At 42.0% G+C, this 26,418-nt stretch overlaps 1 protein-coding gene across 1 annotated transcript in view; it reads left to right on the top strand.

The window, feature by feature from the left end:
- card11 (caspase recruitment domain family, member 11) overlaps positions 1–26,418 on the top strand; it is a 225,878-nt gene that overhangs the window by 112,943 nt on the left and 86,517 nt on the right. Inside the window, exons 6-8 of the mRNA XM_080206404.1 lie at positions 7,605–7,784; positions 19,314–19,466; positions 21,056–21,181. Coding sequence (XP_080062530.1) covers positions 7,605–7,784; positions 19,314–19,466; positions 21,056–21,181 — 459 coding nt within the window. The remainder of the gene's footprint in view (positions 1–7,604; positions 7,785–19,313; positions 19,467–21,055; positions 21,182–26,418) is intronic.

Here is a 26,418-nt window from a genome sequence, read left to right on the forward strand (position 1 = left end):
TAACCACAAGCGCTGATCCATGAAACACTTACACTGATTTGTTAATCACTAACATTGATTCAGCAGCTACAGTGTTGGGCCAAATAATTGTTTTTTTTGTTTTAAACACTCACTCTGGCTTGTAGTTCATTTTGATCTCCAAATCACAGGAAAACAAATTGATGATTCACTCAACAGGTTATTTTGCTTAAAGGGGGTCAATTTAATTGTACCCACAATTACCGATTTTAAAAAGGTCTCAGATTTTAAATGATTACAGAAAAATTAAAATGGTCACAGGTCATTACAGATGTAAGAGGGTGAGAGAGAAAATGATGAAAAAAAAGTAACAAAAAATGAATTTGCCACTTTACTCCCAGCAAGAAAATGCTTCAACAATATCTAGCATTAGAACGCTGAAATATCTCACCAGTGAACTCTGTCACTGAGGTAACCACAGCTCCTGCTGACTGCTCAGTTGTGTTCTTTCCTCCGACATATAGTTGGGTGTTCGATATTCAATTGGATTTCTCCCTCTCTTGATGAAAGAGCTGGTATCTTGTGACTTGCAGTAACAATCTCCAACTTATTCAACCTTTTGCACCCTTTCAGCAGATTTCTATTGACAGGCCACATCATAGAAATCATAGAATCCCACAGTGCAGAAGGAAGCCATTTGGGTAAGTTGAGGGATTTTCCTCCCCCTCCCAGTCATTTATCTTGATGCTGTCACACAACAACCAGCAGAGACAATAGGCAAATCACTAGACTTAGACAAATCCTTTTTTTGCAAACCAAGTGCAGGAATGCCCATGAGGGCAACCGCATGCTTGTTGTGATGATTAAGGATCTTCAGTTATAATGACCAGACTTAATGCTGATGGCTACTTGATCAACATTATACAGAACAGGAGCACTTGGTGCTGTCTTGTTTTAGGCATACCAAATGTGTATTATTCATTGAGTCCAGCTAGACACCAGGATGTGAATCTTAACATCAGTGTTGCATTATTCAACTCCCAATCAGCTGCATTTCACAAATATAGGTTTTGTGATCCCAACTGCAGGGAAACAATCAGTTCGACTGAGTTTTTGATTGACTATGTCCACATTTATGACCTTTCAATCTCTCTTTCAGTCAGATATTCATCTAGTTTTGTTTTCAAGGAGTTAATCAAGGCAGTGTTAATTAGTTCTGATCGGGCTTGCTTGCAAATATTTACTATTCCATGAGAAAATAAAGATTTCTTCCAATGTTTAGTCTTGCTTGAGGCGTGTTGATTTTGAACTCGTGCCCTTGAGTGCTGCAGTCGCAGTTGAAGCCAAATCGCTTGCTTGTATTTTCATTATTTGTCCTTGTCAGCATTTTCTTCTCTTCAATAAAATCAGGTACGTTTCTGTGAGCATCTCTTCACAATTTAATGATCAATGCCATTCTTTTCAAATGAGGGTACTCAAAGTCTCGCACGCTGATCCAAATGAGGCTTGGCTAATAAACTATACAGGGTTAAAGTAATCAGTTTCATTTTATAATCAAATACTTTCCAGTAGCCTCTCTGTGCTTGATTAGCTTCATTTATAACAGCTCCACATTGATTGGATAATTTCAGTAAATGGTTGATAATCACACTTAAAGCCTTTTGCGCTTTACGCTTCAGTCAATGGACACTGATTCATTGTACCCTTCAGTGGCAGGTGGAAACCGTATGTATCCCACCCTCCCTTCTTACCAAATTTAAATTAAAATGGTATATTCATGTAAAAGTCAGTTTGAGCAAGTCCAGCTTTCCAAAATATCTTAGTGATTGGGAGCACGGTGTGGGGGAGTGCAGGTGTGATCATTTCACCCAAGGCTGGTAAATCCTAGTTAGCTAGTTCATTAGTTATTAGAGTCTCAACACCGAGTGGCCACCCATTGCTAACAACCCTGTCAGTCCAGAGTAAATTATGTCTCTAATTGACCAATGCTCGTGGGCTACACCCAGCAGATTGAGAAGTTCCCAGTTGCAAAGAGGACTGATGAACTGGCCTTCAGACTGGCTCCCACCGATCAAATTTTCTGGCTTCATATGTCTCTGAGTCATAGGTGCATGCAAGTCTCCCTCCACATCAAGTCCCTCGGGAAGGTGAACGTATGACGCTATATCAGTAGCAACCTACACAAAATAGCACAGTGCTGTACCTAACTGTTAGACATACCCATGTAATATTTGGTTTTATATCCTGTCTTCTTTCTGTTTTCATTAATTATTTGGAATACTTCTATTTGTTTTAAAAGTATGATTTGGGTGGGCTGCCATTCCCTGATGTTTGATGGTGTACTCCTATTTGTGGTTAACTCCCTAATTTATCTCAGTGGGCTGGGTTAACCAGTCTTATACCCTCACTGGCCTAGGACAAAATGGAGCTTCTCCATTGTGTATACGTATTTCCGTTTCCAATGTGAATTAGGCTGTCAGTTTTCAGTTCAAAATCACCCGTCCTTCCTTTGCCCATTGCATTGTGCTATAAAGCCGTGTAACTTTTGTGTTATACCGATAAAATGCATTCTTCTGCCATTTATGAATAATATAAACAGCCCGGGACTGATATGAGTCTGCGCTAATCACTAGCCCAAGCAATGGTTCTTCAGATTATCAGCTAATATCCAGGCAAACGTCAATCCTGTCATTTTATCATTAGTTCCATGAAAATTGAACTTTAAAAGGTTATTTTGGTGAAATTTTCTCAAATCCAGTTTTACGTTAGTGGTTCTTTTTTTTTCCTTCCTATTCATTTGTGAAAGGGAAAAAAAGACTTGCACTTGTATAACTTTCAGAACATCCCAAAGTGCTTTCATAGTCAATCGAGTATTTTGAAGTGTTGTGACTAAAATGGATAATGTGAATTAGGTAAATTTCCTTTGATACACTTTGGATTTGTAAAGAATTCTATGTTGCTCTTTTTTCAATGTAAACCAGGGCAGTGAGGGTTGTCCTGCTATTCAGTCGGTGAGCTTAAGAGCAGTCTCATCTAGAAGGTACCATCCAAGGGTCACTGAATCCCCAATTATTATTATTAAAGACTAGAAGTTGAATTGGACCAGCTATTTCTGTCAGGCTGGGTAGAAATGTGGCACAGAAAATGCTGGAAATATTCAGCAGGCCTGGTAGCATCTACGGAGAAAAACGGAGTTAACAGGCTGAATTATACAGGGCACCATGGTCCGCATATCCCGAGCTAAAAGATTGGGAGGTGGGATGGAGAGGGGAACAGGGGAATAACAGTTGCTGATAGCCTTTAGACTTGGCAGGGGGTGGAAGAGAATAGGATTTCCACCCCTCAGGGAGCTGCCAACCAGAGACTGGCAGCTCTCAAGCACCTGCAGCACCATCATGGCCACTGCTGGGACTAAACTTGGGGCTTGAGAAGGAGGCATTCAGCAGTGGATTGGAAGTGTTTGGGATTTGGGGAGGGGTGTCAGCAAGAGGAAGTATGGTTCAAGATTGAGATCATGGTCAGGGGAGGAGCAGCTTTTTGGGGATGGGGTGCTCTCCAATCGGCCTTGGTGGCCACTAAAAGGGGAAACCTCTCAATCACCTCCACTCCCACTGGATTTCGCAATAATGAGGCCCCTACTTTAAACCCATAGCAGGGTAAGAGGTTCTGATGAAGGGCCATTAACCTGAAACATTAACTGTGTTCTTCTCTCCACAGTGCTTCAAATCAGTAATAGAATAAGGCGGAGGAATAATACAGCAACTTGTTTTTCATCTTTAGTAAATTTGTACTTCATCCTGCTCAGCAGAATTACAAACTCCTTCTGATTTCCTCCAATCCCAGCTGCATCCACTTATGGATGTTGAGCCAATGATATGTCTTTAACAATGCAATTGGTTTAACAAATTAATTGCCAAAGTATGTAATTGCTGATATATTGACACACACCATGCTGTCTGACCTGCTGAACATTTTAGAACCATAGAATGAAAGAATAGAGTTCCTACAGTGCAGAAAGAGGCCATTTAGCCTATCAAGTCTGCACCGACGCTCTGAAAGAGTGCCCCACCCAGGCCCTCCCTGCCCTATCCCCATAACCCTATGCATTTACCGTGGCCAATCCACCGAACCTGCACATCTTTGGATTATGGGAGGGAACTGAAACACCCAGAAGAAGATAGAGGGAGAGTGTAGAAACGACACAGTCACCCAAGGCCAGAATCAAACTCAAATCCCTGGGGCTGGGAGGCAGGAATGCTAACCGCTGTGCCACCATGCTGCATTTTCTCTTTGTATTTCAGATTCTGTAGCATTTTGTTGTTGTGCTTGTATGATGGTAGGCCAGAGGCAGGGGACCAGCTGCACTGAGTGGCTCATCTCCTTTTCCCTTTCCAGTGCCTATCCTATATCTGTAAGGCATAACGGGTCTATGATGGAATTCTTACCACCCACCCAGAAGGACACAGCTGCAGTCATGTGCTTGATACCATTCAAGGCAAAGCAATTAGTTAGTTGGCAGCCCTGTCATTGAACTCAATTTCGATTCCTGCTCTAATCAGGAATTCAATATAGACTCCTCCAATATTGAATTCCATATCAAACCCTCCTCCAATAATGACTTCAATATTGACCTCATCTCCAATAATGAACTAATATCAACTCGTCTTCCAATACTGACCTCAATATTGACCTCTTTTCCAATACTGACCTCAATATTGACTCCTCCTCCAATAATGATCTCAATATTGATTTCTCTTCCAATAATGATCTCAATATTGACCCCTCCTCCAACAATGAACTCAATATTGACCACTCCTCTAATAATGACCTCAATATTGATGACTCTTCCAATAATGACCTCAATATTGACTCCTTTTCCAATAATGACCTCAATATTGACTCCTCTTCCAATAATAATCTCAATATTGACCCCTCCTCCAATATTGAATTCCATATCAAACCCTCCTCCAACAATGACCTCAATATTGACTCCTCTTCCGATAATGACCTCAATATTGACTCCTCTTCTGATAATGATCTTAATATTGACCCCTCCTCTGATAATGATCTCAATATTGACCCCTCCTCCAATAATCTCAATATGGACTCCTCCTCCAATATTGAATTCCATATCAAACCCTCCTCCAACAATGAACTCAATATTGACCCCTCTTCCGATAATGATCTCAATATTGACCTCTTCCAATAATGATCTCAATATTGACCCCGTCTCCAACAATGAACTCAATATTGACCCCTCCTCCAATAATGACCGCAATCTTGACCTCTTCACTAATAATTACCTCAATATTGAACCCTTCACCATTAATGAACTCAATATTGATCTCTTCTCCAATAATGACCTCAATATTGACTCTTTCACCAATAACGACTTCAATATTGACCCTTTCACCAATAATGAACTCCAATATCGACTCCTCCTTTAATAAATTCATTATAGACCTTTCCTCCAATATTGAATTCCCTATCGCTCTCTCCTCCCATAATGAACTCCACATTGACCCTCCTCCTGTAATGAATTCAATATTGACCCCTCCACCAATAATGAACTCCAGAAGCTTGCAAAGCTTACTTCATCAGTACCTCATAGTCTCACAGTCACTAATAAGGAGAGAACAAAATCAAAAATGGTATTGGCTCAGCCATCACATCATATTCCCTTCCAAGTTGGGCATGCTCCTAACTTACAAATACATCACCATTCCTTCATCATTATTGGACCAGAATTCTGGAATTCCCTTCACATCAGCAATGTGGGAACATACACAGCACATTGAGTGAAACACGTTACAATGTCTATGATGACTTACCATCACTTTTTCAGGGAATCTAACGATAGGCAATCAATGCCAGCCTTGCCAACATCGCTCTCATCTCGAGAACAAAACTGGAAGAAAAACTGCTACATAACAATCCAGAACAAGAACTGTGTCTGATTACTTTCCCTCTCCTACTGACAGTAATGAAACCAATTGTAGTTCACCCAGTGACACTTGGAGGCTCTTATGGGTTGATTCAGCAATCCAGGAATAAAATTAAGATCTTCCTGGTTTGCGTGTTGTGGAGGTGTATATTTGCTTTGAACTATTGGAGGTGTTGTGAACACCTTCCAAAAATGCAGAAAGTTGAGCCTTGAGCTCATTCAGTCATCTTTTCAACTAATTCCAATAGATTCATGGTCTACAAGTTCTCAATCTGCACTGGCTATTCCTTTGCCATCTCTATAGGAGAAGATTTTCTGTTTTTTGTAGTGTGCTCAAGAAAGAGATATATTATTTAGTTATAAATAATAAAGAGACCAAGTGTCATCCTGAACCCTCACTCCTACATCCCACTGTTAAAATGAGCAATAAAATGTTCCTCAGCACCCATCTCACAATTCACTTTAGAATCTAATTATCTGACATTGTTGAATGCTGATACATTCACGCATGCCAACGTGGTAATGGTTTTGACATCAAATTTAACTTTTCTGGCACCTAACCAAAACTTAATAAATGAGGCAACAACTTGTCCAAATGCTATCTCATGCAGCAATGATGATCAAAGTAGTTGAAAGGGTAGATAGAGAAAATCTAACTCCTCTGCTGGGGGGAGTTCAAAGCAAGGGAGCACAATCTCAAAATTAGAGCTCGGTCTTTGATGGCTGATGCTCAGAGACAGTTCACACAAAATGTGGTAGAAAAATAGAGCTCTCTCACCAAAAGGTCAGTGAGGCTGTGAGTCACTTGAAAATTTAAAAATTGAGGCTGCTATAGTTTTCTTGGAGGTCTTGCGGCATGATGGATAATGACCTGGCTTCTGAGCCAAAAGCCCTGGGTTCAAGTTCAACTCGAGGACTTGATCACCAAGGAAAGTATGTTTGTGACACAGCCAAACAGGTTGAATAATTTGTAAATCCTTCCAACATAGCAGTAAGGGCAGGAGCAATTCCTGGTCTGCCATGTGATGTAAAGAAAATTTGAGCTTCTACTATTGCTATTCATAGCTCTAGATTACAGCATGTATGTATGAGTGCATGTTGCCACAACAGCTTGGACCCTGGAGGGCTGGTTGGCTCAGTTAGGCTGGAAGGCTGGTGTGGATCAGATTCAGGACGTAGCTTTTTACCCGACCCATTGTGGAGGTCATGGTGCTATGAGTTGGACCTGCCTTTGGGCAGAGGACTGAAAAAGAAGAAAGGTTTTGTTTAGCAAATACACTAAGAGCCACATACCAAGGCAGGATGATGGAATTAAAACACACATCAGATATGACCTAATTGAATGTGGAATGGTCTTGAGGGTTAATTGCCCGACTCCTGTTCCTTTCTATATATCTGTGATGTTGGTTAAAGATACTAATCATGGTGTTGTTACTGAAAAGTAGTCCTGCAAGCCTACCATCATTCATTTTAATATGTAGCTTTACTAAAGATGACTACTGGAATAGAAATGAGGGTATAATTTAAACGGATTCTGGTTAGAATTTGAATGGCAAAGCAGTATAACCGAATGCAAGGCAAGGGGATTAGTGTAGCTGCTTACCAATACTGATTTGCTGTTGGCCATTGTTTGATTGATTTCCGTTAAAAGCTTGCAAAGAATCACGACTTTTTTTTTCCCTTTCTTGTATCCACATTGTAGATTGATCAGCTGAAGCACAGGTTAAACAAGGTGGAGGAAGAATGCAAATTGGAACGCAACCAATCCCTCAAACTGAAAAATGATATTGAGCAAAGGCCAAGGAAGGAGCAGGTGCTGGAGTTAGAACGAGAGAACGAAATGTTAAAGACCAAAGTCCAGGAACTGCAAACAATCATTCAGGTAACCATGGCCGTCATTAACCCACATTTCCTTTCAAATAAGGAATCAAAACAACAAACAATCCCTCTTGCGGAAACGAGACTCTCACTTAGAAATGAAAACCTTCACTGTCATTTTAAACCATGGGGCATCCAAACTTGTGACAGTGTGGCGGTAATTAAATACCTTTTGATGAGTTTGGCAGTGACTCATAGACAACCTTCTGCTTAGAAAACAAAGCAACCATTTGTATCCTACTTTGAGCCACTGCCAGTCAATCCATGGAACACTTCCATACCTGCTGCCAACTTGTTATTTTCAGTGTCTCGTGGAGTCTGTCATTTTTCACATGTTGAAAGCACTCATTTCCATTCACAGAGCATGGTTCAGATTGTTTCAAACAATGTCAGGACCTCTAATAACTGCTGTTACTGTGACAACAGCATCAATTCAAAAGGTTTCCAGCAGCCTGCCCAAAGTAGATCTGTTGGTAGTGGCGGCTACACGCTTTTATGTACTGTGTACTATATTACAATAAAGTAAGAGTTTGATGGATTGAAGGGTGCATTTTGTAGGGAACATTCTTTTTTAAGTTTCACGTACCTTCTCGCCTTTCATCTTAGGCAAAGAGTGTGTGTCAGCAAGGATCAAGATTGCAAATATTCACCGCTGCTGCAATTATATTAAGTAAACTCTAGAATATCTCTAATCCTTACTACTCAGCTAGTTGGGCAATCTTCAACAGATTGCAACATACCCCTTTCCTCCAGCAACAATCATCACCTCTACCCTTTTCAACCTCCAATCCTATTTCCGATCAATTATCTATCCAACTCTGTATACAAGCCTGTCCACTGAAAACAACAGAACCCAATTTATTAGAGTGAGTTAGCTGAGGGGGGGGAAGTATTTGTGACCTGCTTGCACCCATGCAGATCGATGTGGAGGCTGTGCAATTTACTCCTTCTCGTCTGCATCATTACCCGCTCAAGATAATTCCAGCATCTTCTTTGTCTGAGCTGCTTGTGGGTTTTGTACCCAGCAGGAGGGCAGGCCAAGGGAGAGGAATGTGGACTGGCATCGGTGTGCCTGACGGGTGGATCTTCCTGGTACTGGTCAGTTAGAATGCCATGCCGAGGAACTTGGTTAAATTTGGGATAACAGCTGGGTGTCAGAGTCAAGTTGTGTACTCAGTGCAGCCTGCAGATAGGCTGCCTACGCAGAGAGGTAGTGCTGTGAGTCGAGCCCATGGACCCAGTCCCCAGTGTTTATCACTTCATGCAATCCTGTCTACCAGGCCTTGCTGACATGATATAGATGTTTAAGATGACAAAAGGGTGTAGAGAACAGTGGGATGTCCTTCCCCATCACTTTTCCATTACTTTTTGCAACCTCAGGATATATCCAGCTGTATATTTTTGAAGTATAGATACTGTTATAATGTAGGGAAAAGGGCAGATTATTTACAGACAGTAAGTTCCCACGAACACAAGAAGATAAATAATCAGATTTATGTTTTAGAAATGTTGCTTGGTCTGGCAGATCTCCTCTACTCTCCTCTGAATACTGCCATAGGATCTTTCATATCCATCTGAGAGGTTAGATGGGGCCTTGGTTTAACGTCTCATCTGAAAGACAGCTCTTCTGTCAATGCAGCACTCCCTCAGTACTGCACCAACTCAGTCCCACATTGGGAGAATGTCAACCCTGGATTTTGTACTCTAGTCTCCAGAGTGGGACATGAACCTGTAGCCTTTTAATGGGTTCTGATTCTCAATTGGTAACAGAGCTAGGTAGCATTCACCAAAGTTATAATGTACATAACAGTAAATCTATTTTGGAAGCATAGAAGTCCCACCTAAGAGGTTATTGTGAAAAATTAAACATATGGGATTGGGAGTAATATTTTGGCATGGATTGGGAATTGGTTAGCAGACAGAAGACAGATTAGGAATAAAAGGGTTATCTTAGAAATGACAGGCAGTAACTAATAGGATCCCACAGTGTTCAGTGCTTAGCCCTAGCTATTCATCAATATACATGAATGATTTGGATGAGGAAACCAAACGTACCATTTTCAAGTTTGCTGATGACACAAAACTCAATGGGAATGTGAGTGGTGAGAAGTAAGTTCGGAGACTTCAAAGTGATTTAGACGAGTTGAGTTCGTGGGCAAGTACATTGCAGAGGCAGTATCAGGTGGATAAGGTGTCAAATTATACACTTCAGATGGAGAAACAGAATGGTTAAGTATTATTTCAATGGTGATAAATTGGGAAATGTTGATGTACAAAGGGTTCTAGATGTCCTGGTACACCAGTCACTTAAAGCAAGCCATGCATGTACCGAAAACAGTTAGGAAGGTGAATAGTATGTTGGCAAGAAGACTCAAATACAGGAGCAAGAATGTCTTACTGCAGATTACAGGGCCTTGGTGAGACCAGACCTGCAGTATTGTGTGCAGTTTTGGTATCCTTATCGAAGAAAGGATGCAACTGCCATAGAGACAGTGCAGCAAAGGTTCACCAGACTGATTCCTGGGATGGCAGGATTGTTGTATGAAAAGAGATTGGGTCAGCTGGGCATGAATTAACTCGAATTTAGAAGAATGAGAGGGGTCACATTGAAATATATAAAATTCTGACAGTATTGGATAGACTGGATGCAGGGATGTTGTTTCCTCTGGCTGGGGATGGTTTAGAACAAGGATATGGACTCGGCCTTTTAGGATTGAGATGAGGCGAAACCTCTTGGAAGGTCTGAACCTATAGAATTCTTTACCGCAGAAGATTCAGAAAACGAAGTAACTGAATATATTTGAGAAGAAAGTAGATTTCTAGACTACTGATGTCAAAAGGTATGGGGAGAGCGCAGGAGCATGGTGTTGAGATAGAGGATCAGTGATGATCATATTGAATGGTGGAACAAGCTTGAAGGCTGAATGGCCTACTCCAGCTCCTATTTTCTATGTCTGTAAAATCCATAGGAATGATTGTTTTAGGGAGTTCCTCTAATATTAGCTAGGCAATACAGAATCATTTATATATTTTCTAATTTAATTCAGGATGCTAACTTGTATCCCACAGTTTGTGAATGGATAATTCTTTTAACTTTTTTTACATCATGCATAATTATACACCCAATACTATTTAACCAATTACCTCACTAATGTTGGATGGTTTCTGTCAGGAAGAACATCACTAATATAATTTGATTAAACCAAAAAACTTGAATGATCATCTAAACCAAGCATTAAATGATCTAACTTTGCGCGACACAAAAATAAAATAATGCTCACTCATCAAACATCTCACTAACTATGAATGACACCCCAGCATCAAACACTACACCAAGCATTGGATGATTTACATTATTCAAGCGAAACAGTAATGGATTATCCAAACTAGTCAAGTATCTCAGTGAATGATTCATAGCAATCGCATCATTAATGATGCAAGCCAGTCAACTCCTGACTATTCATGTCCATCAAAATAGTTCATTGGCTGGTGTCTCTCATTTAATGCCAATCAGCGCACAAAAATTGAATGGTTCACATGAGTCAGACATCTCATTAACAATGAATATGCAGTTAGCTGACAGAATTAATATCAAAGACTTGCTAAATTTGACAATATAAATATGTTGTCTACTATTAATAAATTAATGCTTTGAGGTTTCTTCTTGAAAGTGGCAAGCACCCAATTGGTCCAAGGTTATCCTTCATGGTGATTGTTTTCATAGTGGCATGGCAGGAGCTGTTGGATTGAATATCAGGCTGGGTAGGGATAATAGATTCCTCCCTCCAAAGCTAAATCGTGTACAAGTTAGTTTTATACTACAATTCACCAGCCCCCAAGTTAGCAGATTTATTCATTTCAGTTTCTCAATGGACTTCTGCAAAATTCACTAAAGATCCTTGGGTAGCTCCTTCCAAACCCACAATTACTTCCATCTAGAAGGACAGGTGCAACCGATACATGAGAATACAGCACCTGCATGTTCCCCTCCAATCCACTCACCATCCTGACTTGGAAATATATCGCCATCCCTTTGCAGTCACTGAGTCAAAATCCTGGCATTCCCTTAACATCATTGTGGGTCAACCCTGCAGCGTTTCAAAAAGGCAGCTCACTACCATCTTCTCAAGGGCAACTAGGAATGGGCAATAAATGCTAGCCAGCCAGCGATGCCCATGTCCCATGAATTAATAAAATAAATTGCATTTTTGCTACTTTAGTAGCAGTAGCCATTAGACTATACTAATTTCTGAAATGGAATGAATAAAAAAAGTGTTTCATCCACATCCTTGTTACCTCATGGCTCACTTCCTTCAGTTTCTGTTCACCAGTCTACCACACTCCATCCCACACAAATTCCATATGGGCTAGCACTTTGCATATTGCCTCCTGTCCTACTTGCTCCTTTAACCCTCACTACATGACATTGACTGGCTTCCTGTCTTACAGTGCGCTGAATTCAAAATACTTGCTCTTGTTTAACTTCCCTTAATGTCAAACCAAAAATGACCTTGACAATCTCATCCAGCCCCTGACCTATAGTACTCTGAGCTCCTGTAGCTGTCCTTGTCAGCTGTGTCTCAATTGGTAGCATTCTGGTCCCGGACTAGATTGTATTCATTCAAAGAAAGATTCCATTCATAGAGGTTGTCGAACATGTTGGCCAGGGAGCCCAGCAAAACCTTACTGGCTAACTTTGTTACACATTTGGCTCTTTCTTCACTGATCCCACATACTTTAATGAGCACCCATCCAGTAGTTTCTCCTGATCATCTAATATTCTGACTTTTTTTACTCAGAACATCAAAATCAGCCACCAGTATGAGAGGCGCGTTTTATCATTTCAGATTACCATGAATTCACTGGGTTTTATTACTGGGGCATTGCAGACAGAGTGTACTTGTACCGTCCTGTGAAATCTTATTCACAATGGATCGAAAAAAAGATCTCGCTGTTCGTACCTCTTTTCAAAATCAGGCAGTTATCGTGTTGAACACTACAGTTAGCATTCGGACTATTTATTATATATTTTACAAAGGACAGGATAGACCAGGGCAAGGATGTTAATGGTGATTGCAGTTACCTTTAATAAAGTATTTAAATGAACTCCAATCGATGAAGTGGCAGCTTGGACTTTATGATTGGGTTATTTAAACAAGAATGTCATCTTCCAGTGTTAAAATAGCATCAATAAGACCATGCAGGCTGCTGCTCAACCACACCCATTTACTGGCAAGTAACAAAAATCCTTTATCATTTAGGAAAAAATAATATGATCTTTGTATCGTCCATAACTGTTGTCCAACTGTTATGTTTTGAGTGAATTTCGGAGTATCAACTGAAATCCAGTCTGCCAAGCCAAATAACTCATCTAAAATCTAAATATTATCTTTCGGTAGGCTCTGTTTGGAAATAAACTGGAATCTAGAAAGGTTACAACTAAAGCCACTAATCTCCTTGAAGGTCCAATATAAACATAACACATTTGAATTATCACCGAGTACATCTTAGGCAAAATTTTCTGTGCTGATGAAGTTGTTTCTCTGGGGTCAAGTTCTGTGTTAAAGTGGAACTGGAGGGGCAGCAGGCAGCTGACAGTGTTGATAAGAGGCGGCTGAGTGGGGGGTTGTTGCTGGAGGAAGTGGAAGAGGTAGATTTTTTCCCATATTGTACCCCTAGTCTGATGACTTTATTACCATTCCTCCCGTCGGCTTCTCCAGTGACAGTCACATCCTCAAGCCATTATGGGAATCTGTGGGCTCGTGGATAAAAAAGAACTGTTCACAGTGATGAACAAGACTGGTGTGGATTAAAGATTTCCTACCTCTGTGCTTGTTTAGAAACTAACCACCCCTACAATCTGTGCTTTACCATTCATCATTTCCCAAATCTATCAGTGGAGTGTTCAAAACAGGTTTTGGCACATTTTGGGTATAAAGCATGCAGCAGTGTAAGATCAGTAATAGTGGGGGGATGATAACAGAATTGTAAAGTTACTTTGTTGTGCTGTGGTTGTATCTGGTGAGATCGTGTCTGTTCATTTCTGTTTTATAATGGAAGAGAATTTAGCAACAAGCCTACTTAATGTAAGCACCAAACCAAATGACTGATAATATTTGCTCTTTAGCTATGCATCATCTGAAGAAATCCCATCTATAGAATCAATCTAGCACATTCTGTAATCATCACTGAAGAGGCCTTGAGAAGACTGAGAACCAGTCAATTGTTTCTGAGGTATCTCTTTCACCCCTGCTTAACTTTTGATTTTGTTCTCAGGGCCCGTAGGTTTCCCCCATGCGTCAACATGAAGTTCTGCTCTAGTGACATCATGAACAGCATTCCCAATTCATAAAATTACTGGACTGGAACTTCATTACTTTAGAAGGGAGTTCAATTAAAATTATAACTAGTCTTGAAAGTCAGGGGGTCAGTTAGACTGACAGTGCACAGATATGTTCCTTCAGGACATTGAGGATTAATTAATAGGGCAGTTTGGTAGCACAGTGGTTAGCACTATTGCCTCAGTGCCTGGGACTCGCATTCAATTCCAGCCTCGGGTCGCTGTCCATGTGGAGTTTGCACGTTCTCCCCGTATCTGTGCGAGTTTCCTCCCACACCCGAAAGATACTCTGGGTTAGGTTGATCGGCCATGCTAAATTGCCCCTTTGTCTGGGTGACTAGCAAATTAAAAATGTGCAGCTACAGGGATGAGGGCCTAGATGGGATTGTTGTCGGTTCAGGCTTGATGGACCAAATAGCCTCCTCCTGCACTGTAGGGATTCTATGATTAATTGTCAAACCAGTGGAACACCCTCTGCTTTAATTATATGAGATTTAAAATATATTTTGTTAGTTTGAGGGCTGAATTTTGGCAAGCACTGTGAAAAGCAACATTCACAATGAGAAATCGGCCTCCTGAGTCCAGATGTTGCATCACTATCTACCTACTAATAACAGCAATGAAAGAAGAAAGGCTTCTATTCTGAGAGTGTCTTTTGCAACCTTAGAACCTCCCAAAGCACACCATAGACACGGAGTGCTTATGAAATAGCAATGTAATAATGAGCAGATAATCTTGAATCCACAATCTCCAGAATGAGAGAAGCTTTTGTTGCCAGTGAGCCACAGCTAATGCTGGGTGTTGAGCATACCACTGCGGGAATAGGATATTCTGACTGGATGAAAACCCAGTGGTGACCCATATTGTAAGCACTTACTCAGTGAGCAATGTGATAACGCTGTTACGATCCCAGTTGGTGTTACAACTGGATGGGGAGATCCCAAAATGTAACCCTGGCTCAAAAGACAATGACTGGGAGACATCAGCAGGAGACCTTTCATGAGGCTCCCAGGTGCATTTTTTTAGTGCAGTCAGCTCTGTGCTGGAAATTGGTGCAGAGCTGATTATCATGTGGAAGTGTTGTGGAAATTGACATTCAAGGGCCCCCACTCCACCACCCTAGTCAGGAGTGGTTCCACCCAGTGGGATTTACAACTGTGATCCACGAAAGGAGAACAGGTGTCCTCACCCCGCTAGTGGGGACAGAGGCCATTGAGTCCCCCCCCCCCCTCCCCCGACGGGAGGTCGGGGCAAGGGGGGTATCCCTTGGGCAATGCCAGAGTGGCACTGCCCAGGGGACACAATGGCACTGTCCACCAGGCACTAGGCAGCGTCAGAGGAATGGGGCCAATGGGACCAGACATACTGGGGGGGGCCGATTGAGAGGGTAATCAGTGGAGGGGGAGATGAACCTGCTGCCACTCTGCATTGACCAACTCGGCAATATGCTGCTAGCCTCTCGGGCGGGAATAAGCCCTGCCACCACTTTTCTGCCTGAATCGCTCTGTGGCATTCTGCATTGCACAGAGTATTAGTGATTCAATCTGGTAAATATGCCCAGAAAACAGGCAGGAAATAGTCCTGTTTTTCTGCCTGTTGGACACTTTCTTTTGTTTTGGGAGAATCCCGGCCAGTAACTGTTTTTTGTACAATGTGGAGGAACTGAGTCTAATTCGGACTGCTAATTAGTTTTAACAGCAAGAAAATATGATTAAACACAAAAAAATTGGATTTTGATACAGTACCATATATTAAGGCTGATCGTTCTCTGAACTCTCGTGATGACTGTAACACTATTCTGCACCCTCTCCTTTCCTTCTTCCCTACGTACTCTATGAACGGTATGCTTTGCCTTTATAACGCGCAAGAAACAATACTTTTCACTGTATACCAATACATGTAACAATAATAAATCAAATGAAATACTCCTTTACTCCCTCTAGCTTAGCAATTGCACACAGATTTTAAATTAACACTGATTACAAAGTACATCTTAAGCTGCAATGGTCTCATTAACACACAAAGTCCCTTTTAATCACATGAGATGAGGTTGTATAAGACATTGGTGAGTCAGAATTTAGGGTATTGTGTGCAGTTTTGTCACCTAATTACAGGAAGGATATTAGTAAGGTTGAAAGAGTACAGAAAGTTTACAGGGGTGTTGCCAGGACTTGAGAAACTGAATTACAGAGAAAGGTTGAATAGGTTAGGACTTTATTCCCTGGAGCGTAGAAGAATGAGGGGAGATTTGATTGAGGTATATAAGATTATGATGGGTATAGGTGAATGCAGGCACGCTTTTTCCACTGAGGCTAGGGGGAAAAAAATCTAGAATACACGGGTTAAGGGTGAGGGGGGGGAAATATTTAAAAGGAATATTGGAGGGGGGGTTCTTCACACAGAGTGGTGGAAATGTGGAATGAGCTGCCAGATGAAGTGGTAAATGCGGGCTCACTTTTAACATTTCAGAAAAACTTGGACAGGTACATGGATGATAGGGGTGTGGAGGGATATGGTCCAGGTGCAGGTCAGTGGGGCTAGGCAGAAAAATGGCTCAGCACAGCCAAGAGGGGCCAAGAGAACTGTTTCTGTGCTGTAGTGTTCTATGGTTCTGTGACTGTGGTAAGACACGCTCCTCTTTGAACCCAAGTGAATGTCTGTGAATTTATCCTCAAAATCCCCCAGATGATTGTTATATTGTGAGCCACTTTGTATCACTGAACTCTGGCTTCAAATTGGCTTTCAAAAATCACACTTTCAGATCTTTCAAGTTATATTTTCCCTCTGTTGCTTCCATCAAGATTTTGCTTTCAGCTTTTACAACTCTCCCTTCAAGTTTCCTTAGTTTTAAAGGTTTATATACAAACACCAAGGTCCAACCACCAATTTCCAAAATTATTCAAAATAATGTCCCCCAAACTGTAGTAATTTCTCACAAATCTTAACACTTCAGCAAATATCTTTCTGGCCTCTCACAGTCCAATGCTAGTTCAACCCTTTCTGACTCTACTGTACAGTAATCTGTTCTGGTTCCCAGTTTCTTCTGTTCCATTAACTCTAGACTTCTTGGAAACTTCTTTTCATTTCTCTAGCTTTCTTAACTAGCTAGACTTTAGATTTCCAGCATTTGTTTTCTTAACTATTACACCACAGTATGGCTTCTCTTTTTGCAAGTCTGAGAGAGATGTTCCCTCTTCAGCCTTCTAAAACTAATTGCTTCTAGCAGAGCTGTGAGAGCTGCCTTGTCTCTTGCTGCTGGTCCCCAACTGCAACTAAACTAGCTAAACTAAAAACTTAAAAGGTTCTCCGTTTTACAAGGCCCAGTTGCTAAGTAACTGCTGCTGGTTTATTTATTTTTCATGTGGTAGCCCTCTCTAAGCATAACAAAATCACAGTTGAAATTGAAACCAACCCCACACATACAAATACCTTTGTCCAGCATGGATCTAACTAGGTTTTATTCTTCCAGACACAAAAACATTAAATTAAACCCACTTAAAACAATTTCTTAAAGTTTACCAATCTAAATACTATATAAATACTAATACTACCTTTGTCTTCTTCACAAACACATGCACAATTTGCCGACTGAAAAACTATGGACATTTATGTAAAAGCTTGAAAATCTGTCAGACTCTGAGGTTTGGACTTTCAAGATGATACTTTTGGATATTTCACAAATCATTTGTGGATTTACATCCATTCATACGGAATTATTTGCCCGAGCTTAATACTCCTCAACCATGATAATCTGGTAAATACACATTTTAGAATATTAATATGAAATATTTGAGAAAATGCTTTGTCCTCAATTTCCAATGAAGGCTCCAACATCTGACCCAGACCCAACAGAGCTTTACCAATACAATGTATAATTCTGTTTCAAAAACATTTAATAGACTAATGGATCACCTGAGACTCATAACAGGCCATGACCATCCAGGAGTGAGCTGCATGAAGGATAATGAATACCTGGGAGTAGTTAGAAGACAATAACATAACTGAGTGGTTCAGGTGATATCATAAACCATGAGACCCAGCCTTGAGCAGTTTATGACTATCACATGAACCATATCATATGATCATAGCATTGGAACTGTTCCAGGATTTGAAATATAGTCTCACTACTGTGCACAATGGGAACAATATAAACTGCCACAGGATGCATTGTATTGTCTTCTGCTAGCCTAGAGGGTCTCATCACCATCCTCTTCTACAGTTGATCTATTATGATCATCTTAAGGCCAGTAATGACTATAATAACTGAGCAGAGTACTGTTAGCACAATGCTACTACTATTTCGCAACAAGGATTAATTTAATACTTGGAGCGTTGCTGGGGATAATGCCAACTATCTGTCACTGGCAAGACAAAAGCAGTATGAAAGCAATAAAGAAGAGTGCCTGCTTGCATGATTCTCGTGGCATAGCTACTAGATTAGGTCAAAACTAAATAAGAAAATTGAAATGATTCATTGTGCTGTGACAGTGTTCGGTAATGTGTTGTGAGTGTCAGCGAGCTCAACAGTTTCCCACTGTGTAGAGGAATGTTCAACACTGAGGGTATTTGTAACTTCAGACTATTGTGTAAAGTGGGTGACATTGGACAAACCACCCATTATATACCCCTCTGCTGATTTTGGAAGTAAATAGACAGGAAGATTGGGAGAAGTCTATATCATTAGATATCACTTACTTTGTGCCATCAGTAAAGTTACAGTAATACCCTTTTCCAGATAGTTTTCATTGACACAGGGGAAGGTGCAAACATGTGACTGAGAAAATCAGGTGGCTAGCATTGGCACAATCAGACAGGTTGATAACCTCCGAAGGGACCTGTTGTTGAAACAGCCATGTTCACTTGTATATTTCCCTGGTTTTGACACGCCCACTAAAATTATTTAGGATATCTCATATATCCAAAAATTAAAGACCCAATTGAAGATGCATTGTATGTACTACCATAGAGAAGTCAAACAAATTTATAGCACAGAAACAAATCTCAAATTATACATTGGTTGAGGTTTAGCTGCTCTGTTGAAGACTAAGACACCTGGAAGTGCTCACAGGTAACCAGCAAGGAATTGTCTAAAGGATACAAGTTATGCTTTCTCTTTCACTGTTCTTATTTCTTTGAGTTAATGCCTCATCCATTCTACAGTAATTGTGTTAATTTTTTCACTTCCTTATTTAGGCTGGAAAACGGAGTTTACCTGACTCTGAAAAGGCAATCGTTGACATCTTGGAGCATGATAGGCAGGAGGCTCTGGAAGATAGGCAAGATCTTGTCAACAAGATTTTCAACCTACAGGAGGAGAATAGGCAAGCAGAGGAGCTTAGGGATAAGGTAAGGCCTCCTGAAGAGACTTGGACAGTAAAACTCGGTCACAATGGTCGGCTGTACCCCGATCCTTAGATGACATTTGCATAGGGTCATGAGTTGCTGTCATGGACCTTTTGTGTGACTGAACAGGCCGACTCTGCACCCACAGATCTTTGAGCAGATGAGGCAGAACATCCCATATGATGATGGAGTCCAGAGTGCAGGATCGGTTTCCTTTCTTTCCTTCTCTGCCGCCACTCTGCCTCATCGCTCAGATATTGTGATTCAAAAAGTGACGCAGCTCGATAGACAAGTTGTTGCCATTTTGAATGATTGGTAGAAGCTCCTACCAGTCATTAGTAATGTTGCTTTGCTTCAAAGAGAGCCTCAGAGTGCCTTTGAAATATTTTCTTTGCCCTTCCTGGGTTAGCCATTTAAAAATTTGGGGAAAGAAGAGCTGGCAGGGGAGATGGTTTCCAGCCATTTGGACTCAGTGTCCAGTCCATCGAAGTTGATTTTTGCAGGAATTTTTCCTGAATATTTGTGGAGCTGGCTTCAATAAGAACACTTACATTGGTTTGGCGGTTCTCCCATTGAATCTGGAGGATGATGGAATTTCTTCAGTGCTCTTATGTTTCGCAGATGCACAGTCCAGTTCTCAGTGCAATGCAGGAGAACGGTGATGACAGCTGACACTGTATATTGACTGTAAAATGTTACTGTAAGTCTGATTATGATCAAACTGACACACGTGCTCTCTTGCATGCGCTGATCAGCTGCAAGTTAAACTTTTATTGGCACAGATAGTGCCTGCACTGTTTACACCTCAAGAAACCTTGCATTCAGCAACTAAACACTGCATGTCGCCATAATTACGAGAGCCATTCTGCTAATTCCAACCTAGCAATCCCATGACATAACTATGTGGCATAGTGGTACAGTGGTTAGCACTGCTGCCTCACAGTGCTAGGGTCCCGGGTTCAATTCCAGCTTCGGGTGACTGTTTGTGTGGAGTTTGCATGTTCTCCCTGTGTCTGCGTGGGTTTCCTCCAGGTGCTCCGGTGCCTCCCACAGTCCAAAGATGTGCTGGTTAGGTTGTTGACTTTGCCAGATTGCCCCTTGGTGTCAATGGGACTATCAGGGTAAATAAGTGGGGTTACGGGGGATAGGGCCTAGGTGGGATTGTGGTAGGTGCAGACTTGATGGGCCAAAATGGCCTCCTTCTGTGTTGTAGGGATTCTAGTTTCAGTCAAAACTTCTGGGGGCGGAGGATTCTTTGGCCTGTCCACAGCGTGTTTCCCATGGTAGGAGGCGGAGTGCAGTTTACCAACGTCAGTGGGATTTTCTATTGATTCCACTCCCCGTGCCGGGAAACCCACGACAGGGGTGCGCCGTCCGCGAGACTGCTAGATCCCACTGGTATGAACAACGAGAGAATTCCTCAGTTATTGAAAGTTGCCCGATGATGTTAATTATCATCTCTGATAACACTTAACAATTAGCACACCATAACATCAAATAATCAGTGTTTACAAGTTATAAGTCTGAAACCTGAAGTGTCTTTACTGCTTAAAGCTGAATTGTTACCAGTTGAGTCTTGTGAACTGTTTCAGTATCTGGAGGAGAAAGAGGATTTGGAGCTGAAATGTTCTACACTGGTTAAAGACTGTGAAATGTACAAGCATCGGATGAACACTATCATGTTTCAGTTGGAAGAAGTTGAAAAAGAGCGCGATCAGGTCTGGAAAACACTTCATTTTCTTTTAATGGGACATGAAATGCACCGAGTATGGACCAGACCTTTCCCTTCAATTTAAATTGTTTACCCGTCTTTGATTGCAATAATCCATTGGCTGTAAAGATATAACTGTGAACATCCCTTTTCAAGTTTTAATGTATGTGGAGATATATCCAGGAAAGCCTTTTTATTGTTTTGATATAGCGAGGAGAATAGTGAAGTTTTTATCATGTAATATACACTGCTTTAGACACAACGCTGTTCATTTATGTTTCTCATTGTGAAATAAAGTGACTCTTCGATCATAGCCTGGGCCTTGGTCCAACCTTTTTGAGCGAGGGGCCACATTTTAATTCTTTCCTCACTCAGATTTAGGAAAGATATAGGGGGCGATTCTCCTATCCCACTGCGCTGATTTTTTTTTTTAGCACAGCGGGCGAGGAGATATCCACAGGGCCGGATTAGCGCAATCTGCGCTGAGTGTCCAGCCCCAAGCGCATCTCCCAGCGCCAGACTTCGGGCGCTGTCAGCTCTGCACCGGAAATAGGCAGGGAGCTGCCTAATATACTCAAGATTTAATTTTGATATAATTGGTGGGCCCTCTAGCCTCTCCCACCCCTGCCAGAGAGTTTCACTCCAACGGAGCTTATAATAGGCAGCCTGACCCCGCTGGAGTGAAGGGGGGCAGTCATGCCCTCCCCCACTCCCTCCAAGAGGGTTGAGTGGCAGGAGGTTGCCTCCTTGGTATTAGCACCTTTGCAGTGCCAGCTTGGGCCTCCTTCACTGCCCAAGGGGCAAAGTATCAGTGCCCAAGGGCACCATGGCACTGCAGACTGGGCATGGGGCAGAGCCATGGGAGTGGGGTCCAATGGGGGCAGGACCCCTGGGGGCAATCGGTGGGGATGGGCGAGTTCTGCTTCCATTCTGTAATCAGGATTGGTGGTGGAGGAAGGGAGACCAGTGATTAGGGCTGGCCATCAGTGTGGGGGGTGTTCAACCTGCCGCGAGGGTTAAAGCGGGGTGCGGGGGGGGGTGGTGGGGGCGGTGTGGTTGGGACTGAGAGGGGGGAATCAGCATGGGGGGGTATCAAATCTGGGCCCAGGCATGCTTGGGGGGAGGTGCAGGTGATAGGGCTGTAAGGGGTGACAGAACGAGCATTGCAGGGGTCGCAGGGCTGGCCAGCGATTGAGCTGGCCAGCAATCAGGAACCTGGCAGACAGGGTCCACTGCGCATGCGCCAATCTCGGCGCTGACAGATCAGCACGTGTGCAGTGATTAACTCCAGTTGTCACGCAAATTTGATACTTAGAATTTTTTTGGGACAATCACCCCCACAGTTTGGCACAGCATGAATTTCAATAAAATGTTGAGTTATGAAAAAATATACAATTTGCTTAAAAAAAAGGACTGTCAAAGCCATAAATTGATATTTTAAAAAATGACTAATTAATGAGGATGACAATTTGAGTATGAGGAGGTTAGACTGTGTGTTTGTGTGTGTGTGTGTGTGTGTGTGTGTGTGTGTGTCCAGCTTTGGGGTGTTCACTCACACACCCTCACCCACACCTACTGTGTGAGTGCAAATCTTGGGACTGGGAGTGAGCCAGACACATGCTCACTTTTTCTCTCTCTCTCTCTCACACATACACTCACACACAAGTGTTGTCTCATGCATACATACTTGTCTCTCTCATACAGAAAAACAAAGACATGCGCGCACATATGCCCTGTCTGTGTCTCTCTCTCTCTCATACACACGACTGTCTCTCACACACTTTCACACACACACTCTCTCTCTCTTTCTGTACTCCTCTCTCATGCATGCTCTCCCTCTCTTTCGTGCATGCTCTCCCTCTCTCTCACCCACGCTCTCCCACCTTCCCCCTCGTCCGCGGTCTCCCACCTCCACCCCCCCACCCCCCCCACCCACACCTACACATGCACATAGTCTTTCACACACAGTGGAGCCAGTAGTGTAGTTGTATTGTACTGGATGAATAATCCAGGGACCCAGGGCACTGATCTGGGCACCCAGGTTCAAATTTGATTTGAATTCAATGAAATATCTGCAATTAATAGTCCAACAATGAGCATGAAACCATTGCTGATTGTTGTAAAAGCCCATCTTGTTTATTTCCTTACCTGGTCTGGCCTACATGTGACTCCAGGCCCACAGCAAAGTGAGTCTTTGCTCTTCAGGGACTGCTGAATAAATGCTGGCCACACACGCACTCGCGCACACACTCTCACTCTCACTCTGTCTCTTGCACACTTGCCCCTAGCAGTAGTCAATATCTCTCTTCCCACCTCTCAGAAAACCTTCCTCCCTCTCTGGCAGACTCACCATTACTATCACACTGTCAGGTCTCAGGAAGAAGAAAGCAGCTCCTTCAATTGGCGATGCTTTCTTTCCCATATTTGCTGCTGATGGACTCACTAGTGAGCAACTGTCAGCAAACATCTCAAAGGAACAGCAGCCGATGGTCATCTGGGACTTTGACAACTTTTCCTTTATAGTGCTGTCTGTCTGAATTGCAGATTTTGTTTTTGTCTTCCTGGAAATTGGCAAGAAAAGACACACTCCAGTTCATAAGGAACCTGTGGTGCGCTTATAGGAGTGGCCAGTGATGCTGCATTTCAATAGAATATTAAGCATAAAAAACCCAAAAATGTGAAAAACTCCTTTCACTGCCTCAGGATGTCCCAAAGTGCTTTATAACCAATTGGACTATATTACCCAGTCATGGCTTTATACCTGTGCAAAAGATCTTACAGAAGAAGTCTGCAATTATAATTTTACCAGGCTGGGGCACATCCTTCTCCCCATTTTACGTATTGCTCATGCAGTTTACAGCATCTCAGTCAATGGCCTCTGTTCATGTTCTTTACTTTCCTTTAAAAGATACAAGAGAGAAGTTTCATTTCAGTCTCTTTAAAATGGTGCAAGGAATGGGTTGTTGAGTTATTCCACCTGTCTGCACTCTGTCTTTTGTTGAAAGTGGTTTTAAAGTTTGAAAGTAAAAATGTGAAAATGCATTAAGCGATGAAATTTATTGCATAGTTTCATGACCTTGTATATAGCTCAATTAATTTAATTGATTTAATTCATTATTGTCACATGTATGAGTATACAGTGAAAAGTATTGTTTTGCACGCGAGACAGACAAAGCCTCTGATACATAGAGTACATAGGGGTGAAGGAAAGGAGAGGGTGCAACCAAAGGAACATAAGAGTTAGGAGCAGAAGTAGGCAAATTCAGCCCTTTGAGCCTGTTCCATCATTCTGTCAGATAACGGCTGATCTCTCCCTGGTCTCAAATCCACCTCCCCACCAGTTCCCCATTTCCCTTATCCCATTTTTTAAAATTAGAAACATATCTATCTCCTTCTTGAAACCATTCAACAATTTAGACTCCTCCATGCTATGGGACAGCAAGTTCCACAAATTCACCACCCTCTGCAAGAAGTCGTTCCTCCTCATCTGAGTTTTAAAGTCATCGCCTCTCAACCTATACCTGTGACCTCTTGTTCTAGACTGCCCCACAAAGGGAAACATTTGGTCCACATTAACTTTATCAATCCTTTTTAGTATTTTATAGACTTTGATCAGATCCCCTCTCATTCTTCTAAACCCCAGCAAGTATAAGCCCAAACTGTTTAAACTCTCCTCATGCATCAACCCATTCATCGGGTATCCTATCTGGTAAGGTACTTTGGGGATCTTACTGAAATGTGATAAAAGCAGCATGGCAGAATTACAGAATGGAAAAGCAGGTGGCATGTATAATGTGTGGGCCCAGTCCACTCAATTTCCCTTCAATCGCCAATGTTGAATTCCCACTACATATCTCTCTCCCCTTCCCTGCACCTACAGAAACTCAAGACCTTGCCCTGTAGTTTTGTCCCCTAAATGTACTTGTCTGCTCTTTGTGCAGTGTTATGATAGTCAGTAACCTTTCTCAGCTGCATCAATCTTGGTTCCTGAGCTTATGTCTTCCTCTGCTGGCTTTCAATCATGTTCATTACTTGTCCTGGTTTTAAAATGTAAAAGCACTTGCATTTGCACGATACCTTTCATGACCGCAGGCCTCCTTTCACCGCCACCACTGACCCCCCCGCCGCCCCCCTCCCGAGTGCTTCACAGCCAATGAGGTATAGCCGCTGTTGCCGTGTAGGAAATTTGTAGTGCAACAGCAGGAGAGACCTGGATCAATGTGGTTTAATTAAATGAAGGTACTCAAGCAAATTCATCTGACAGCTAGAATTTGCTTTAATTGCACCAAGAGTAATTTCACCCCTAAAGGGATCTGTCGTTATGACTCTTCTCTTGCATGACAAAATGCTTCAATGACATAACCTATATCTGTAGCCTGAATGCATCCCCGCTTAGCTGCACTGATTTACTTAGAGTTGCTGCTTCAGACAAGTTTGGTTACCGACCCGAGGCCACCGAGTTAGCAGAAGTTAGTGCTGACTGAAGGCAAAATACCAGAGAAGTTAATGGAGCAGGTTCCGGATAACCTTTAGGAGCAGCAGTGAATTTCAACACGAGCTAACATGTAATCAATATGAAGTGATCACCTAAAAGGTTGGAGGCATAATTTTTCTCAATGACAATTCAAATAATTGAGTACTTTCTACTGACAGAATTCACAAAACCTATAAAGAGAATGGGAGAGCGCTAATAATATATAAGCAGACAAGTGCATGGCATAGCATAGGAAACTATCAGGAGTAGGCCATTCAGCCCCTCGAGCTTCTCTGCTGATCAGTTAACTTACAACTGATATGTACCAGGATTGCATTCACCTGACTCCATATTCCACACTCTGAACTAACAATCATCCATCAATCTCTGACTCAAAAGCTCTAATTGCCCTACGATGGCATTAAATTGTATGATCCTTCGTTCAAAACAACTACTAGCTCTGCAGATTCAGCATAACGTAGGTGGGAGATATTGCCTTTTGAGCCAACATTCATAGGCAGGGTAGAAATTCAAGCCCATTCAGCTGAAGCAAGGACCGGGACAGACTGGGTACAGCTGTGAGGGCTGTGTTGGCTGAATTACCTGCTTCCAGACCCAACAAAGAATGGTTGCTTGGGAATGATGAAAGTTAGCTGAAGGTATCTATTAATTGAAAAGAAGGATGAAAATGTCGAGGAGAGAAAAAGACGTAATAAAAAAAAGCCTTGCGAGACCGAAAAATCTATTAAATTTTATTACAGTCTAATGGC

Source organism: Carcharhinus amblyrhynchos, chromosome 18 (assembly GCF_965287045.1).
Source record: "Carcharhinus amblyrhynchos chromosome 18, sCarAmb.v2.hapA, whole genome shotgun sequence".
Taxonomy (NCBI): domain Eukaryota; kingdom Metazoa; phylum Chordata; class Chondrichthyes; order Carcharhiniformes; family Carcharhinidae; genus Carcharhinus; species Carcharhinus amblyrhynchos.